The sequence below is a fragment of the Carcharodon carcharias genome, chromosome 17, assembly GCF_017639515.1.
Source record: "Carcharodon carcharias isolate sCarCar2 chromosome 17, sCarCar2.pri, whole genome shotgun sequence".
Taxonomy (NCBI): Eukaryota; Metazoa; Chordata; class Chondrichthyes; order Lamniformes; family Lamnidae; genus Carcharodon; species Carcharodon carcharias.
The window spans coordinates 108,659,919-108,679,318 of NC_054483.1; the positions used below are offsets into that span (position 1 = coordinate 108,659,919).

Here is a 19,400-nt window from a genome sequence, read left to right on the forward strand (position 1 = left end):
TCAAGAATCCCCAGGTCCCAGTATGTGAAATACAGTTTAAATCTAGTCAAATGTTCAAGGCCAGTGAAGCCAGTGCTGAGGAATGTGTTTTTATCTCTGCTTGAAAAACTATAAAGTCTGTACGAGTCTTTCCCAATTCATGTACCACTTAGGTTAGATACGCTTCCTCCAGTGTCCCCTTCAAACACTCCCAGCAACATACAGCACGGGGTTAGATACAGAGTAAAGCTCCCTCTACACTGTCCCCATCAAACACTCCCAGGGCAGGTACAGCATGGGGTTAGATACAGAGTAAATCTCCCTCTACACCGTCCCCATCAAATACTCCCAGAGCAGGTACGACACGTGGTTAGGTACAGAGTAAAGCCGCCTCTACACTGTCCCCTTCAAACACTCCCAGAACAGGTACAGCACGGGGTTAGATACAGCACAAAGCCCCCTCTACACCGTCCCCATCAAACACTCCCAGAACAGATACAGCATTGGGTTAGATACAGCACAAAGCTCCCTCTACACTGTCCCCATCAAACACTCCCAGGACAGGTACAGCACGGGGTTAGATACAGAGTAAATCTCCCTCTACACCGTCCCCATCAAACACTCCCAGGGCAGGTACAGCACGGGGTTAGATACAGAGTAAAGCTCCCTCTACACCGTCCCCGTCAAACACTCCCAGGACAGGTACAGCACGGGGTTAGATACAGAGTAAAGCTCCCTCTACACTGCTCTTCTCATTTCCTGTATCCTTTTGGCTCTTTCTCTTGTCTACAAATGAGAAAAATGAAGCTTTCCACCTCCAAATGTGTCCTCTGACCCCTCTCAGAACTGCTTTCCCCTTATGCACCCTCTGTCGCTGTCTCAAAGGGAGTTTTCAAATATCCATTGCTACGTTCTAGAGTGTTTTACAGCCAGCAGGTAGCAGCTCCTCATTCCCCCTTTCCCAGTTATACAGTTTGCAAGCACTGCTGTTTATCTTGCCCCAGGTCCAAATCTGAAGAGAGCAGAATTTCATTTTTCTTGCCCTGTCCCACACTCTCACTGACAAGAGTCCAGAAGCTAGACCACCTTGGAACTAAAAAAACATGGAGGGAAACCATAGAATCGTTATAGCACAGAAGAAGGCCCTTCAGCCCATCGCATCTATGCTGGCTCTCCTGTGCTCCACTGCCCCACCCTCTCCCCACAACACTGCACATTCCTCTTTTAGACCCAAGACGCAAGCAAAGTATGGGGTCAGTAAAGACAAAGTACATCAAGAAGGACAATCTTGGGTTCTAGCTGCCCTATCTTCTGTTGAAATTGGATGTTCAGAATGTTATTTAAGAAAATATTATGCTTCATTAAAATAAAACTGTTAACCTAATGATTTGAGCGATTCGGACTCAGTCATGGCAGCCTGGCTTAATGTTGCTGTTGGATTCTGTAAGCTTCAGCTCATCCTAAACACTACAGCCTGTATCCTAACTCCCAGCAGCCCCTGTGTTCACTGAGCTACATTGGCTTCCAATCTGGCGACAACTCAAATTTAAAATACTCCTCCTTGTGTTTAAGCCCCTCAGCCTCGCCCCCTCCTTGTGTTTAAGCCCCTCAGCCTCGCCCCCTCCTTGTGTTTAAGCCCCTCAGCCTCACCCCCCCCCTTGTGTTTAAGCCCCTCAGCTTCACCCCCCCCCTCCTTGTGTTTAAGCCCCTCAGCTTCACCCCCCCCCTCCTTGTGTTTAAGCCCCTCAGCTTCACCCCCACCCCCCTTGTGTTTAAGCCCCTCAGCTTCACCCCCCCTCCTTGTGTTTAAGCCCCTCAGCTTCACCCCCCCTCCTTGTGTTTAAGCCCCTCAGCTTCACCCCCCCCTCCTTGTGTTTAAGCCCCTCAGCCTCACCCCCCCCTCCTTGTGTTTAAGCCCCTCAGCTTCACCCCCCCCCCTCCTTGTGTTTAAGCCCCTCAGCCTCGCCCCCTCCTTGTGTTTAAGCCCCTCAGCCTCGCGCCCTCCTTGTGTTTAAGCCCCTCAGCCTCACCCCCCCTCCTTGTGTTTAAGCCCCTCAGCCTCACCCCCCCTCCTTGTGTTTAAGCCCCTCAGCCTCGCGCCCCCCCTCCTTGTGTTTAAGCCCCTCAGCTTCACCGCCGTTCCCCCCCCTCCTCCCTGCTACCTGACATTGCGAGCTGGTGCTTTCCAACTGGATCCACAATATTATTGCACATAACGATCAAAGCAAATTTTCCACTCACGTCTGGCGAAAAGGTATTCGAAATTATTTTAAACCCGTTACTTCATCGCCCCTCTCTATTTTAAGTTCTTGGTGTGCTATAAGCACCATCTGGAAGGGGGAGAGGCAGGTAGAGGTGTGGGAAATTCCAGAGGCTCGGGTGCAGGCAACTGAAGGCCTAGATTATTGCTCCCTCAGGGAATATGGGGAGCGGGCAGGAAAGTGCAGCTCAGGCTGACTACCAGCCCTGATCATATTGAATGGCGCAGCAGGTTCAAGGGGCCCTGTGGGCTACTCCCCTGCTTCTCTTTCTAATGTTCTCATGCTCTTATGTCCTCAGGTTATGAGGTCAGGTGAGAAGCCTGCTTCTAAGGCCTCTGTCGATGCTAATCTCTGGGCTACAGTAACGTAGAAAGAGGGCGGGGGGAATGATGTCAGCTTCAGAGCTCCCTGCTTGGAAATCTTGATGTCTTCCCAGCGCCTCCCTCATGTCTGAGATCAGGACCTGGTGGATTGTGCCCCATATTCGCAGGTCAGGCAGGGTTACCAGCCCTCCAGGGTTGCTCTGGAGTCTCCAGAAATCGGGGATTAATCAGCAGGGCACTGCTATGAGCACAACGATAGGGGAGCATCAATAAAACTGTTCTTTTTCATTTTCATTGATCACTTTATTACTTATTAAAATATTGGTGATGGAGGGGGGGAAGAGACAGTTTGACTAACAGTCAAGATTGATCGAATTGGGTCACAAAGGCTTACAGTGCCCCATTCCAATAAGCTGTGGGGAGACTATGTGCCTGAAGGATGAGCCATTGGCAGGAGTGTGGGGGAGGGGAAGTTCAAGGTGGGAGGTCATGTGATGAAATTTTCAGCTTCTACAGCCAATCAGAGTTGACAATCCTAACACCAAGCCGATCCCATTGTAGTATTAATCTACCACATCACCACCATGGTCCAATAGTCAGCAAGTAGCCACCAGATTCCTTGAGGCTCATTGAGTGTGGTTGGCCCCTGCAGATTCAATGTAGTGGGTCAGGAAACAGGAAGGGCTACATGGTTGCCTAGGACAAGAGATTATGGCAATTGAGAGTTTGAAGCCTACCTGAAGTTTGGAGGCCTCTTTGCGCTCAAATCCAGCAAGCTGTTTCCCCGAGCAGACAACCCCAACATCCTCGCTGTGCTTGCAGTCATTAACACCCCAGCCGTTAGATTCACACGCAGCAATAGATGCCTCATCACCCCGACATTTCACATTGTCCAGCCAGATGGGACCTAGACAGGAGAATTACAATGTTGGCAAATGCATTAATGTCAAGGCATTCAGGATCCTGGGCTTTTATTTATAGAGACATAGTGTACAAAAGCACAGATGTTATAGAGAGTCTCCACTAACATTAGTTTGGCCTCAACTTGAGTATTGTGTCCAATTCTGGGCACACACACTTAAGAAGGATGCGAAGGCATTGGAGAGGGTGCAGAAAGATTTACGAAAATGGTTCCAGGGATGAGGGACTTCAGTTACATGGATGGATTGGAGAAGTTGGGGTTGTTCACCTTAGAGATGAGAAAGAACTCACCAAAGATCCTTAGGCAGCACCTTCCAAACCCACGACCACTACGATCTAGAAGGACAAGGGCAGCAGATATATGGGAACACCACCGCCTGGAAGCTGTCCTCCAAGTCACTTACCATCCTGACTTGGAAATATATCACCTTCCCTTCACTGTCACTGGGTCAAAATCCTAGAACTCCCTCCCTAACAGCACTGTGGGTGTACCTACACCATACAGACTGCAGCTGTTCAAGAAGGCAGCTAACCACCACCTTCCCCAGGGCAATTAGGGATGGGCAATAAATGCTGACCCAGCCAGACATGCCCACATCCCATAAACAAATAAACAAAAAATTGTTGAGAGGAAATTTGATAGGGGTATTCAAGATCATGAGGGGGTCTGGACGTGGCAGAGAGGGAGACATTGTTCGCAGTGACAAAGGAGTGAAGAATGAATGGGTGGTGAAACATGAAAGAACCAAAGGTGACATGAGAACAATCTTTTACTTTCGGCGAGTGGTTATGATCTGCATTGCACTATCTGAAAGAGTGCTGGGGGCAGATTCAGTCGAGACTTTCTAAAGGGAGTTGAATAACTATCCAAAGAGAAAAAAATTGTGGGTTACAAGGAAAGGGACTAGCTAAATTGCTTTTGGAGAGAGCTGTATGGGCTTGGCAGGCTGAATGGCCTCCTCTGCCCTCTAACCGTTCTTTGATTCTATCCTATGATTCCAACAGCAGATACTCATTCGTCTGGTTATAAGGCAGGGCTGATGTCACCCCAGGATACAGCGCCGCAATTTACATTGGTACTGGTGTACACTAGTGAGTAACTGGCTCCCTGTGTGTTTGCGGTTATATCAATAATTTGGCTGAAAGGTATGGACTAACAGCCGAGGGTGATATATCTTATATGTCAGCAGCTCTCAGAATGGCACATATAAGATATGGTAAGAGAAGGAGTGATATTCCCAAGCTGCTCTCACAGTCCGCTGTGCAGAGGGCCAACAGGAGCATTGGCAGAGGCCAGAGTGGAGTCTGCCCATCTACACGGTTACAGGGCCACGCCTGTTAACAAATCTGCCACCACCTGAATGAGGAAGGGATGGATATACAGCCCTCTAACAGGAAGCTGAGGTCCCTAAATGTGGAACAAGCTCATTGCGAACAAACAACCAAAGGAACCAGGTCCTTTTAAGCATGAGAAACTCACTAAGGATACAGCTGATTCCAGGGTGGTTATGCCAATGACTGGCTGTGCCATAAGACCTGGGGAGGTGCCAGGTTCAATGCCTGTTCTGCACTGGGTCAACTGATATCTAGTTGGCACAAAGGAGCTATGATAGCTTACAGTGGGATAAAAAACACAAAAATGGGATGTGGTTCTTGCTTCTACTCATGTTCAGAAAACCTGAGCTGGATCATCTTCAGCTGTGATATCAAATCCCTGGCCGATACCCACTGACAAGTATTCACTTAAAGGATGATAGCTTAGATGAGGTCCTGCTAGGGTGGGGGCATTTGTGGGACTGAATCCTAGATAGATCCAAAACATGCACAAGCTTAGAATTGCAAGAGGCCTTGACTCTATGTGCCAGGAAGTCTTTCAGCAATTATATAGGGATTTGGCAAGACCCCCGGAAAGTAATGTGTACAGTTTCAGAGTCCCTACCTAAGGAAGGCTAGACTTGCCTGAGCGGGGTGCAATGATGGCTCACCAGATTGATTCCTGGGTTCAGGGAGCTGTCCGATGCAGAGAGATTGAGTAGAATGGACTCAATTCATACGCTCTGGAGTTTTGTAAAGTGGGGCACGGTTTCAGTGAAACACACAAAATTCCGAGTAGGTTTGTCAGGGAAGACGCTGAGAAGCTGTTTGCCCCTGGCTGGGGAGTCGAGAACTAGGAGGTTACAGTCTCAGTAGCAGGAGGTCAGCCATTCATGACTGAGGAGAAATGACTTTAATCAAAGGGTTTTATAATATCTTTAACATAATATAATGTCTCCCAAGGTGCTTCATGGGAGGGTAATCAGAGAAAATTTGATGCCAAGCCCCATAAGGTGGTCTTACGGTAGGTGACTAAAAGTGTGCTGAAAGAGATAAGTTTAAGTAGAGTAGATGCTGGCTGGTTATTTCCTCTGATTGGGAATTCTAGAACTAGGGGTCACAGTCTGAGGATAAGGGGTTGTCCATTTAGGACTGAGATCAAGAGAACTTTCTTCACTCAGCAGGTTGTGAGTCTTTAGGATTCTCTATCCCAGAGGAAGCTCAGTCAATGAGTCTATTCAGGACTGAGATTTTTAGATTTTTGGGAACTAGGGGAATCGTGGAATATGGGGATCGGGCAGGAAGTAAAGTTAACGTATGACCATGATCTTATTGAATAGCAGAGCAGGCTCGAGGGGCCGAATGGCCTACTCTTGCTTCTTTTTCTTGTGTTCTTAATATGGAGCGGTGGGTGGGGTATGGGCAGGGCGGGGAGGGGTGTAGAAGCGGAGGATGGTGGGAAGGGGTGTGTTTTACCTTTCCCTTGTCCATACTTTGCACTGTGGGCCCAGGCGAGTGCACTCTCATAGCCCAGTTCTTGGCATATCACCCCGGCGGCGGCAAGGTTGAAGTCATCGTCGCACACTGTTCCCCATGTCCCGTCGTAGAAAACCTCCACCCGCCCTTCATGATGTGTCCGCTTCTCTCCCGCCAGGCGAATCATGATTTCCTTCTGCTCCGGTGCCTGGCCTGATGCAGTTCTGGCGCTGCAGAGGTGAAGCGAGCTGCAGAGGAGAAGCACAGCGCCAAGGAGCAGGTCCGGCTGAGCACCTTTCATTGTGACCTTGCCACTGGGGCTCAGGTTAATGCTTTGGAACACAAGGTCCGTCCACCTGGAACAACAAAACGGATTAATATAAGGAAATAATAGATTAACAGATTAAATATTCATACCCGCCCTGTTTTCCTCTTCATTTTTTTCATGCTCGTTATAATTTTGACAAAAGTTCTGGTTTTTGTTCCCAATGTTGAAATACATAAGAACATAAGAGCTAGCAGCAGGAGTGGGCAATTCAGCCCCTCGAGCCTGCCCTGCCATTCAATACGATCATGGCTGATCTCATTTTGGCCTCAACTCCAATTTCCCGCCCTCTCCCCATAACCTTTCAACCCGGTACTAATTAAAAATCTATCTATCTCCTCCTTAAACTTATCCAGCATCCCAGCATCCACTGCCCTCTGAGGTAGTGAATTCCACAGATTCACGACCCTTTGAGAAAAGTAATTCCTCCTCATCTCTGATTTAAATCTACCACCCCTTAGTCTAAAACTCTGGCCTCTTGTTCTAGAATGCCCCAGAAGGAGAAACATCCACTCCACCTCTACTTTGTCTATCCCCTTTAGCACCTTATATACCTCAATTAGATCTCCTCTCATCCTTCTAAACTCTAGCGAGTATAGGCCTATGTTGGTTGTAGTATTGCCAACCCACCAGAATTGGCCTACAGTCTCCAGGAATTGAAGATCAATCTCCAGGACACTGCTGTCTGCAACCCTGGAGAACAATCATCAGGACGTTAAAAAAGATTTCTTTTCTTTGTCATTTTCTTCGGACATTTCTCTTTACCAGATATAAAAATATTGAAAATGGGGAAAAAGGCTATTTGGCCAAACAGTCCAATTGGCTAATGATTCTTTTTGCTTTCCAATTGGTGTAGGAAGGCAGTACGTCACAAGAGTGGATGTGTTGGCCGATTAATGGCTGGAGCATGAGGGCAAGTCATGTGATGAAACTCCAGGATAACATTTAATCAGAGTTGGCAGCCCTTGGAAGTTGCACCTACTCAAAGGTAGCATTATAGGGAACTTATTCCTGCTTCAAACTGGATTCCAAACATTTTCTCAGATCCAGTCTGGATAACAATAGCTTCATTCCAGCCTGGTGATATTACCCAGCCTCAGGTCAATCGCTGACCCAGAGGATCATTGATTGTTCTGGAAGCTTCCACACATGTGTAATGGGACCGTCGCTATAGGCTAGGTTACGATGGTTCATGGCTCTCCTGAACAAAGTCCCTGTTTTTTTTTAAATAGAGAGTCCAGCAAGAAGGCCGAAAACCCAAAGTGTAAAAGATCAGCAAGATTGGAGAGAATAGGAAGAGGGTGACCTCAGTCAAGAAGTGGCGATTCAGTGAGGCCAAATCTGAGTTGGAAGTCAAAGAGGTAAAGATCTACAAATCTGAGATATCCTGGGAAAGAACGAGTTGGACCAGGAGCCAGGGCCTGGAGTCTGGATCTCAACACAGTGAGGGCATAACAGGGTAATATAGTGGATCAGACTTTGTATCTGCAACTAAAGGTGAGGAAAGTTCAGAGCAGCAAAGATCTTGGTAGAACTGACAAAATAGACACATGAAATAGGAGCTAGATTAGACCAAATGGCCCATCAAGCTTGCTCCACTATTCAATATGATCAGGGCTGATCTTCAGACTGAATTCCATTTACTTGCCCACTCCCCAAATTCCTGTATTCCCTGGGAGACCAAAAATCTGCCTATCCCAGCCAAGGATGTATAAATTGATGGAGCATCCACAACCCTCTGGGGTAGAGAATTCCAAAGACTCACAACCCTCTGAGTGAAGTAATTTCTCTTCATCTCAGTCCTAAATGATCGGCCCCTTATCTTCAGACTGTGCCCCCATGTTTTAGATTCCCTACCAGTGGAAACAATCTCTCAGCATCTACTCTCTCAAGCCCCGTTAGAATCTTGTATGTCTTAATGAGATTACTTCTCATTCTGCTAAACTCCACAGAGTATGGACGCAATTTACACAGTTTCTCATCATAGGACAACCTCCTCACCCCAGGAATCAATTTAGATAACCTTCACTGTACCACCTCCAAGGCAAGTATGTCCTTCCTTGAAATATGGAGACCAAAACTGCACATTTCAAATTTCCTTGGGATTCTCCCAATCACCATGGCAACTGCAGTAGAAATCTCGTTTCCCAAAATACCTGGAGAGATGTAGAATGGGCTGCCAATTCACCCTAACCATTTTCACACACTCACTCAAAGACAAAGTTAACCCAATTGTGTGAAGAGCCTCCTGACATCCATTGGTTTACTAGTTTGAACTTGTGTGTGTTCTTGGCTCACTTTGGCAACTTCAAGTAACTTTCCACATATTCCTTTACCACCTCCCCTTACGCTTTCATACACTTCTAGAAGATGGCCTCTCAATGACTCCGTTCCAGCCTCTCGCCAGTCTCTTGGCATAACTCAGACATGCGACACTGAGGATCAGCCTCTGACACAAATCTGCACTTTCTCCAGGGTTTTCAATCCTCCCTCATTCCTCAATGACCAGAACCGGATAATCACACCCCCCCCAGGAGCTTATAATGCTGCGGGGGGGGGGTGGTGTTGGGGTGGAGAGTGTTTAGCTGTGATGCTGCAGGCACTGTGAGTGCAGGGCAGCTTTGATGGAGCCGCTAGTCTTTTCATGGTTTAGAGGTGCAGAGTTTTTGCATGGTTGCATCACAACTTGTCTGACTCACATTCACATTCAGCCTATGGAACGTTCACTGGAGAGTTCACAAACTCAACAATTTTCTGAAAGATCTGAAGCAACGCTTAAGATTTCATTTTGCATCGGTGGGAAATCCACTGCTGGGGGTCAGCAGCCAAGGTGTCCGAGGCTTGAGGCTTTCCATGGCCGGTGGGCACTGCAGTGTGTCCAGTCAATGGCAATAATACAATTATTTAAATTATGTTTGTTTTAATATAATTAAACATAAACTTGAATTATGTTAAGTGGTACTTCCTTGGTTTGAGCTCACGCGCAGTTGTTTTTTTCCATTAGCCACATTGAGAGCTGAGAATCACTCTTATCGATGTATGTAAAATAGGTGACGCTCACCCCCATTGGCTGAATGGGCAGTGGAAGCAGATTCAATAGCAACTTTCAAAAGGGAATTCGATGAAGACTTGAGAAGAGGTTTGCAAGGCCATAGGGAAAGAGCAGGAAGAGAGGGAAGCTAATGGGATAGCTCTTTCAGAGACTAGCATGAGCACGATAGGTGGAATGGACTCCTTCTGTGCACTTAAGATTTGATGACCATGAGGGACACATTGAGACTCAATGGCAGGGATTTTGAGCTGCCCATGAATGTTGGAACCCAGGGCAGGCAGCCTTTGACAGTCACAGTCCCAGACGTTCTGAAGGAATCCTGAAGCCTCAGGGCAGTTCCGAATTTTCGACTGGCCACTGATTGGGGGGGTGGGGGGTGGCAGGGAGTGTTAATCTCCCTGTTTGTACATTGAGGAAAGGGTGAATCTGAAACCAGACTTTTCTTTAATCCAGGTTTATTTTAAAGACTACAGAGTAATGGCACAGGCACAGATTCCTCTTATTCCCCAACACCCAGTGTGAACTGGCTTTTATACACTTGCAATTAATCCCTAATCTTTCTCCAATTGCTGACAGTCACTTTTAATTACATACTTAAAACACGCACTCTATTGCTGCATGATTCCAATATTAACAGGCAGGAGGAACAGGGAAGCATTCACCTCCAATTAACAGCCCGTTAAGCTCCATAACAAAGTTGTTAAGGTGCCTGCCTGAAACTGACCTGTCTCCAGGGTGACCAGGTGTCCCTTATTTCAATGGATTGTCCCTCACTTTTATTGTTCTTCCCCTGTCCCTTAGTTGCTCACTGATGCTCAGTTTGGGTTCCGCCAGGGCCACTCAGCTCCTGACCTCATTACAATCTTGGTTCAAACATGGACAAAAGAGCTGAACTCCAGAGGTGAGGTGAGAGTGACTGCCCTTGGCATCAAGGGAGCATTTGACCGAGTTTGGCATCAAGGAGCCCTAGCAAAACTGGAGTCAATGGGAATCAGGGGGAAACTCTCCACTGGTTGGAGTCATACCTAGCACAAAGGAAGATGGTTATGGTTGTTGGAGGTCAGTCATCTCAGCTCCAGGACATCACTGCAGGAGTTCCTCAGGGTAGTGTCCTTGGCCCAACCATCTTCAGCTGCTTCATCAATGACCTTCCTTCCATCATAAGGTCAGAAGTGGGGATGTTCACTGATAATTGCACAATGTTCAGCACCATTCACAACTCCTCAGATACTGAAGCAGCCCATGTCCAAATGCAGCGAGACCTGGACAATATCCAGGTTTGGGCTGACAAGTGGCAAGTAACATTTGCACCACACAAGTGTCAGGCAATGACCATCTCAAACAAGGGAGAATCTAACCATCGCCCCTTGATGTTCAATGGCATTACCATCGCCGAATACCCCACTAGTAACGTCCTGGGGGTTACTATTGACCAGAAACTGAGCTGGACTAGCCAATGAATACTGTAGCTACAAGAGCAGGTCAGGGGCTAGGAATCCTGTGGCTAGTAACTCACCTCCTGACTCCCCAGATGCTGTCCACCAGATACAAGGCACAAGTCAGGAGTGTGATGGAATACTCCCCACTTGCCTGGATGAGTGCAGCTCCAACAACACTCAAGAAGCTCGACACCATCCAGGACGAAGCAACCCGCTTAATTGGCACCCCATCCGCAAACATTCACTCCCTCCACCACTGATGCACAGTAGTAGCAGTGTGTACCATCTACAAGAGGCGTTAAGGGTCTCATCAAGCCTCCTTAGGCAGCACCTTCCAAACCCACAACCACTACCATCTAGAAGGACAAGGGCAGCAGAAACATGGGGAACACCACCACCTGGAAGTTCCCCACCAAGTCACTCACCATCCTGACTTGGAAATACATTGGCTGTTCCTTCACTGTCGCTGGATCAAAATCCTGGAACTCCCTCCCTAACAGCACTGTGGGTGTACCTACACCACATGGACTGCAGCAGTTCAAGAAGGCAGCTCACCGCCACCTTCTCAAGGGCAACTAGGGATGGGCAATAACTGCCCTGGCCTGGCCAGTGATGCCCACATCTCGTGAAGGGATAAAAAAAAATTTGTTTTAGAACAGCCTGTGGGAGACTCACACACCTTAAACCAGCTTATATTTCACCCCTCTCCTTGGATTCACCTAGTTCTGTGGAAGGGTCACGAGGACTCGAAACGTCAACTCTTCTCGTCTCCGCCGATGCTGCTGGACCTGCTGAGTTTTTCCAGGTAATTCTGTTTTTTGCTTTGGATTTCCAGCATCCCGCAGTTCTTTTGTTTTTATCTATGGGAGACTGATCCTGGGAGTCTCTCCCTGGGTCAGTTTCAGTGATGCGAGCGGGACTGCGAGTGAGTGAGTCGCTCCGCAGAGAGATGATAATCTTGTGATTCAGCAAGATAAGTTGTGAGCTCTGGTTGATTTTAAAGCTTGACCTGCTATTATGGTCTCGAGACCCACCCTCCCCACCAGCTGCCACGCTGAAGCCGCCCCCCCCCCCCCCCCCACCACCCTGCTCTCACACTTACCAACACCCCTCATGGTCCGCAGCACTACTAACCCCACCGGGGTCCCATGGGTCAAGGTGTCCCCTCGTTTTACCTCACGACAATTGGTCAACCTGCCAGTCCCAAGCGTGGCCACTACAGCAGCGTTCCAAATCGGCGAGCTACCTGCTCCAGTCGGCGAGGCCCCCAAACGTGGCTGCTGTTGCAGGGCCAGCCTCCCGGAGATAGATGCTCACCGCCTCTAACAGGGGCCCCAAGCTCACCTCCTGGCCACTTCCACTGAAAGACCGCATCGCGAGCACGAGGCTACTTGGCCACAGTGTCGGGTGTCGGGTCCTGTAGTTCAACCGGCTGTCCAGTTCCCCGTTCTGCACTGAAAATCCAGCCCAATATCTCTGGGATGGTCAGTTCAATTCCCTGATTCAATATTACACAAAATTAAACAGTCTGTGCAGCAAGGAAGGATATGTGAAAATTACGCGTCTAATGGAATAGTCGGTGACAGTAAAAATGAGGAAAGCAGCTCCTTTGGTGAAACATTCAGAGCCGTCTTAGAGGAGTTAATATGGTTTTGGTTTCATCCTCGAGAGTCTGTCAGATAATATATTCCAGACTCTCCATCCTCTCTCTTGCTTATCTGCACAGTCTGCTCACCCAACACAAATCTGTCAAAGGCAGCTTTCTTGAATCTTCCTCTTCTCTGTCTCTCTCGTTCCCTCTGTCTCATTCTCTCTCTCTCTTGTTCTCTCTCTCTCTCGGTACAGTCAGCTCACCCTACTTAGCACTCTGTCAAGGCATGTCCGTATCAATAAAGAAAAAGAAAGACTTGCATTTACATAGCAACTTTCACCAATCTCGAAATGCCCCAAAGGACTTTACAGCCGATGAAGTGCAGTCACTGTTGGAACAGAGGAAACAGCGTAGTCTTTTTACACAAATAATAACCTGTTAATGATTTAATTTTTTTACTGATATTGGTTGAGGGACAAATATTGGCCTGACACCAGGGTGAATTCCCCTGCTCTTATTCGAAATAGTGCCATGGGATCTTTTCTGTCCACCTGAGAGGGCAGATGGGGCCTTGGCTTAACATCTCACCCTAAAGAGGGTACCTCTGACAGTGCGGCATTCCCTCAGTATTGGAGTGTCAACCTTAATTTTTGTGCTCAAACATCTGGAGCAGGGCTTGAAACCACAATCCTCTGACTCAGTGGTTAGAATGCTACCACTGGGTCACAGCGGACGCTTAAAGGGAGAGGCCTGGTATCTTTCTCAGCAACACAGCAGACCTTGATGGTTGGGTGGATGAGAATGTGTTCCCCAGTTGCGCTGCTCAGCTAAATAAATGACATCTGCTGTTTGGTCAGCTATGAGTTGAATGACCCCCAATGCTGGTGCTTATGGCACCATTGCAGTTGGCACTAATGGAAGAGTTTCCAGTTACTGTCCCCTGACTCCCAACAGCCACTTCCTCACCGGAAACTCTAAAGCAGGATCAGGATAGGGTCAGATGGTGATGCCTGCTGCAATTGAATAGCCATCCAGCTTCAGGCTGGTGCCTGAAGAGTGGTCACATGTGCATGGTAACAATGAAGAGGGTGTAGCCCGAGATCCTGCAACCTCTGCCAGGCAAAGGTTCAGAGGAGATAGACTGGGAGAAACACAGGGAGGAGCATTCTCTAACACTGCACGACTTGGTTGTATCACTAATAACCCCCTAAAACTAACTGACACAAACTTAGGGTAGCATCTGAAAATCATGCACAACCGTGGGTTGAACGAGTTAATGTAGCCATGACAACATGATTCAGTTGGAGTTAATACCCTTGTGAGGAAATATTCCATGTTGGTTTGAGAGGTTGCGTGTCACGTCAGGAGCCAATGGAAATAGAAGGAAAATTCCCAAATATTTTCATCAATTATCTCTTTTTTACAGGATAGAACCTGTCATCACCTTTTGAAAGCCGCTGCTAAATAGTTGGTGCTTGGCCCCTTTAAGAATTCTGTCAACACCACTCAAAGGATGTTCTTCGAAAACCATAACCAGGCATTGATGCCCAACTGCATGGCACAATCCTAACCAGCTCTACATGCCAGAGGAGACCTTCTAACCTGCCTGGGCAGCTTGCCCCTGTGTAGTGTTGAAGCTCGGCCATTGTTTAATCTGACAGTAGCCCAGAGGCATGAAGCGAATACATTCCAAAAACAGACTGGCAGCAAAATCATTCTGGAGCAAGACCAGCCAATCAGCTCGATCATTAACTTCTTAATAGCCAAATACTTTTCTCCACATTCTACTTTGACATGTAATTCTACTCCTTCCTCATTTTTCTTCTGTTAATTTCCCTAACACCCAGCCTCTCCCCACACCTGCTCCCCCAACCTATCTCCTATTTCTGCAACGGATTTCTCAGGATTTCAGATGGTGTAAATACGGAATTTTCTTTCTCACGTCTTTCCTTCCTCTGCTCACTGTGTTTCTGTGCAGTCCTACGTACGTAGGCATCCCCACACTGTGTGGGGATGTGGCCACTTCTCCTGGTATTTCTATGTGCATGACCACCATAGGCATTGTTGCCTTGGCAAATCCCATTCTCACCCAACAGCTGCACATTAGCATGCACACACGCACAGAAACACAGAAATACACACACACAGAAATACACACACACACACGGAAACACACACAAGCACAGAAATACACACACACTTGCACAGAAATATACACACGCGGAAATGCACACGCACAGAAACACAGAAATACACACACACGGAAACAAACACGTGCACAGAAATGTACACATGCACGGAAACGCACACACACATGGAAACGCATGCACACATGGAAACGCACGCACACACGGAAACGCATGCACACATGGAAACGCACACACACACGGAAACGCACACACACATGGAAATGCACACACGCACACGGCAACGCACACGCACACGGAAACGCACATGCACACGAAATGCACGCGCACACGGAAACGCACGCGCGCACACGAAACGCACGCGCACACGGAGATGCACACGCGCACACGGAAACGTACACGCACATGGAAATGCACACGCAAATGCATGCACACAGGGAAACGCACATGCACACGCACACGGAAACGCACACAGAAACGCACACGCACACGGAAACGCACACACGCACAGAAAGAAATGCCCACACACAGGAATAGACACAGGCACACAATTACACACACACACACACACAAGAAAACACACAAGGGATTGTTCTCCTCAGAAAAGAGGTTGAGAGGCAATTGATAGCGGTATTTCAGATCATGAGGGGTCTGGGCAGAGTAGACATAGAGAACTCTTCCCATTGGTGCAATAGTGGATAACCAGAGGGCATTGATTTAAGGTGATTGGTAAAAGAACCAGAGGTGACATGAGGGAAAACATTTTTTTAAACACAGTGGCTGGTTAGGATCTGGGACGCACTGCCTGAGAGTGTGGTGGAGACAGATTCAATCGTGGCTTTCGAAAGGGAGCTGGATAAGAACTGGAAGATAAATAATTTGCTAGGGGGGAAAGGCGGGAGAGTGAGACTAGCTGTTGCAGAGAGGCAGCATGGATACAATGGGCTGAATGACCTCCTTCTGTGCTATAAACTCTCTATATGATTCTACACACACAAACGCATATACACACACATCACATACACAATTTCTACAGTCACTGAATAGCCATAAGACTGCGATGCTACCTCATTTTTCCTTTAGTGGTCCATTGCTAATTATTCACTTGATAGCGTTTGATAGCATGAGAACCTGCTCAATTACTCTCATATATTTCTGTAACCTCTCCGAGATGCCGCTGTACAAGGCTGACAAGCTCTGGATCATTTCTCATGGGCTTTCCCTTTAATAGGGGGGTTAGTTTTGTTGGTCTCCTTTGACATTATGACCCAGAGAAAAGAACAAAAAGATGCAGCAGTTTTCACATCCTCGGGATATCTCAGAACACTTCACAACTGATAAGTTACTGTTGAAGCATCGGCGTGGCTGTAATGTAGGAAATGTGACAGCCAGGTTGTACATAGCAAGCTCCAGTAACCAGCAAAGAGGTGAATGATCAACAAAGAGTTTTTAGTGATGGTTGAGGGTTAAATATTGGCCAGGATCCTGGAGAGGATTCTCCTGTTCTTCAAATAGTGTCATATGATATTTTACATTCACCCGAGGAGCAGGACTCCTTGTACATTCATACTTTACTATTGGCAACAGTCCTCTGGCTGTGCTGCCCAATGCAAACAGAATTAATTCAGAGCACTAGGACCTGTAACACGTGACACTGGGAGCAGTTCCACAGCATAAACCTAGCCCTTGAGAAAGTGATTGGAAGATCAGAATTGTGAAGAGGCAAACAGCCGGAATCTCAAAGATAAAAGCAAAATACTGCAGTTGCTGGAAATCTAGAACAACAACAACAAAAATACCTGGAAAAACTCAGCAGGTCTGACAGCATCTGCGGAGAGAACGTCAACGCTGGGTACCAAGTGGGAAAGCAAAAGAGATGAACACTGAGGTAGTGAGCAATGCCCAATGGGCTAAGGGCACCATCAGGACAGATCAAGAGAATATACCAGGTATGACATGTGAAGATAAGTTGCCACTTGCTCAAAAAGTGAAGAAATGGGTCTAGGAAATTCCCTTTCAACCTCTTCACCTCTGTCTCGCTTTCCTTTGAGAACAGAAGAAACAGGAGCAGCAGGAGTCATCCGACTTCTCATTCAATCAGATCATGGCTCATCTTCGACCTCAGTGGGAATATCTTCCCCGTAATTAGCCATCGATTCACTTAGTATCCAGAAATCTCATCAATCTCTGACCTGAAATATACTCAGCGACTGAGCACCCACAGCTCTCCGGGGGGGGGGGGGGGGGGGGGGAGACAGAATTCCAAAGATTCACAGCCCTCTGAGTGAAGAGAGTTCTCCTGATCTCAGTCCTAAATGGCTGAGCCTTGGTCCTCAGACTATGACCCCTAGTTCTAGAATTCCCAGCCAGGGGAACAGTCATCCAGTATTTACTCTCTTTAACATACTACATAAAACTTAGCTCTTTCAGCAAGCTTTCAGTCACCTACCCTAAGATCTCCTTATGGAGTTCAGTATCAAACTTTCTGTGATTATATTCCTAAGAAGCACCTTGGGAGGCTATTACCATGTCAAAGGCACCATATAAATGAAAACTGCTGTTGTTGCTTAGTTGTGGAAAGACTAAATGGAAGGAGAAACATGAGATTTTGGAAGTGTGTAGAAAGGAAGTCATGAAAAAAGTGACAATCCACTACACTAAACATTCACTCCCTCCACCACCGACGCACAGTGGCAGCAGTGTGTACCATCTACAAGATGCACTGCAGGAACTCACCAAGAACTCAACAACGCCTTCCAAAGCCGTGACTTCTAGAAGGACAAGGGCAGCAGAGAGATGGTAACACCACCACCTGGAGGTTCCCCTCCAAGTCACTCACCACCCTGTCTTGGAAATATATCGCCATTCCTTCACTGTCGCTGGGTCAAGATCCTGGAACTCCCTCCCTAACAGCACTGTGGGTGTAGCTACACCACATAGGCTGCAGCAGTTCAAGAAGGCAGCTCACCACCACCTTCTCATGATCGACTAGGAACGGGCATTAAATGCTGGCCCAGCCAACGACGCCCCCATCCCGTGAAAACTATCTTTTAAATGGCCAGACAGCTGTGGAAGCTGGCAGTAGGGGAGAGTAGACAGCGAGGTCCTTCTGGTATCCGTGGCTACGTAACCAGGAGAGTTACCTGTGCGAGTGTGTGTGTGTGAGAGAGAGAGAGAGAGAGGGGGGAATGGAGTACATTCACAGCGCACGGTTCAGTCTGCAGACAGACCTGTACAGATAGACTTAATGAAATCAAGATTGAACTTATCAAAGATCAGACGCTAGGATAAGAGCGAGCAACTGATTGTCAGACAGACAGGCTGGGGCTTAGATGAAAAGGTAATTGGAGAGGGGTCCCCTGGATTTCTAGTGCAGGGAATCACGGAGTGCGGCAAATTCAAAGAGGTCCCATAAAGAGAGGGCCAGTGTGAGTAAAAATACAACCGCAGAGAGAGGTGGAGGAAGAAGATGACAGAAAAAGGGAGAGAGAGAGAAAGAGATAAGAGAAGGGAAAGGGGAGAAAACTAAAATGGGAAGGAAAGAAGGGGAGAGAGAGAGAGAGAAAAGGAGATGAAGCGGGAGAGAGAAATGAAGAGAAAGGTAGAGGAAGAAGGCAAGTGGGGGGGGGGGGGCGGAGAGAAAGGAGAGAACAAGGAAAAGATAAATAAATAGATAAGTGAGATTGAAAGAATTCGGAATGGAAACTGAAAGGATGTAACAAGGGTAGAAATTATTATTTCTAACGAAAAACAGCCTCACTTGATCCATTAAAAACTACAGCAAACAGGGGAAATAGAACAGAGAAAATGAGGCAAATTGTTAGTGGTGGGGGGGAGGGGGGACGAAAATTAAAAATAGTAAGAAATCGGATTGCATGTCGATATCTATCTCTAAAATGCAAAAACAGATACACACAGTCGCCCCCAATGTCCTGCTGAACTGCATCCGCGTGTAGGAGCACAGCCTTGGTCGGGAGTTCAGGAGAACCTTCTATTTATCATGTTTTAAAACACGAAACCGGCGCAGGTTGCAATAAATCACAAGAACCGATTACTTTCCAACTCCCTACTAAAAATTAAGCTGGAAAATGCAGCAGGAGCGTGCTGAATGTGTTTCCTCTTCTCTTTAAAAATAATAATAATAATAATAATAATAAAGCGAACTGGAAAGTTAAGGAAACTTTTAAAAGTGTTTGAAACTCACTGGAAATCGAGTTGAATCAGTGACGTTCGGCTCCCAGAAGCAGCAGCAAGCAACCAGCAGAGTGTTTGACAGATCTGGACACACACACACACTCCAGAGTCACTTTAACAGACTGTAATTTCCACCCGGCTCTTTGCTTCATCTTTTTATTGCCACCACGTGATTTTTTTTCGCTCTCTTCCATCCCTTTCGCTGCCTCGTTCCCCACACCCCCTTCTTTTTGTGTCTCCTTGATTGACAACACACAGGGGAAAGCGAATTGGAACAGCCCAGTGGAGTGTGTGTGTGTGTGTCAGAGAGAGGGGGAGAGAGAGAGAGAGAGGGTGTGTGTGTGTGAAAGAGAGGGAGAGAGAGGTGTGTGTGTGTGT

The 19,400-nt window shown here is 47.3% G+C and overlaps 1 protein-coding gene across 1 annotated transcript in view; it reads right to left on the minus strand.

Moving 5' to 3' along the window:
- The window catches only part of loxl4 (lysyl oxidase-like 4), a 130,660-nt gene extending 111,510 nt beyond the window's left edge, over positions 1-19,150 (minus strand). The window contains exons 1-3 of the mRNA XM_041210388.1: positions 19,033-19,150; positions 6,275-6,630; positions 3,301-3,470 (exon numbers count right to left, since the gene is read on the minus strand). Coding sequence (XP_041066322.1) covers positions 3,301-3,470; positions 6,275-6,575 — 471 coding nt within the window. The 5' untranslated portion in view covers positions 6,576-6,630; positions 19,033-19,150. The remainder of the gene's footprint in view (positions 1-3,300; positions 3,471-6,274; positions 6,631-19,032) is intronic.
- Positions 19,151-19,400: the final 250 nt, after the last annotated feature.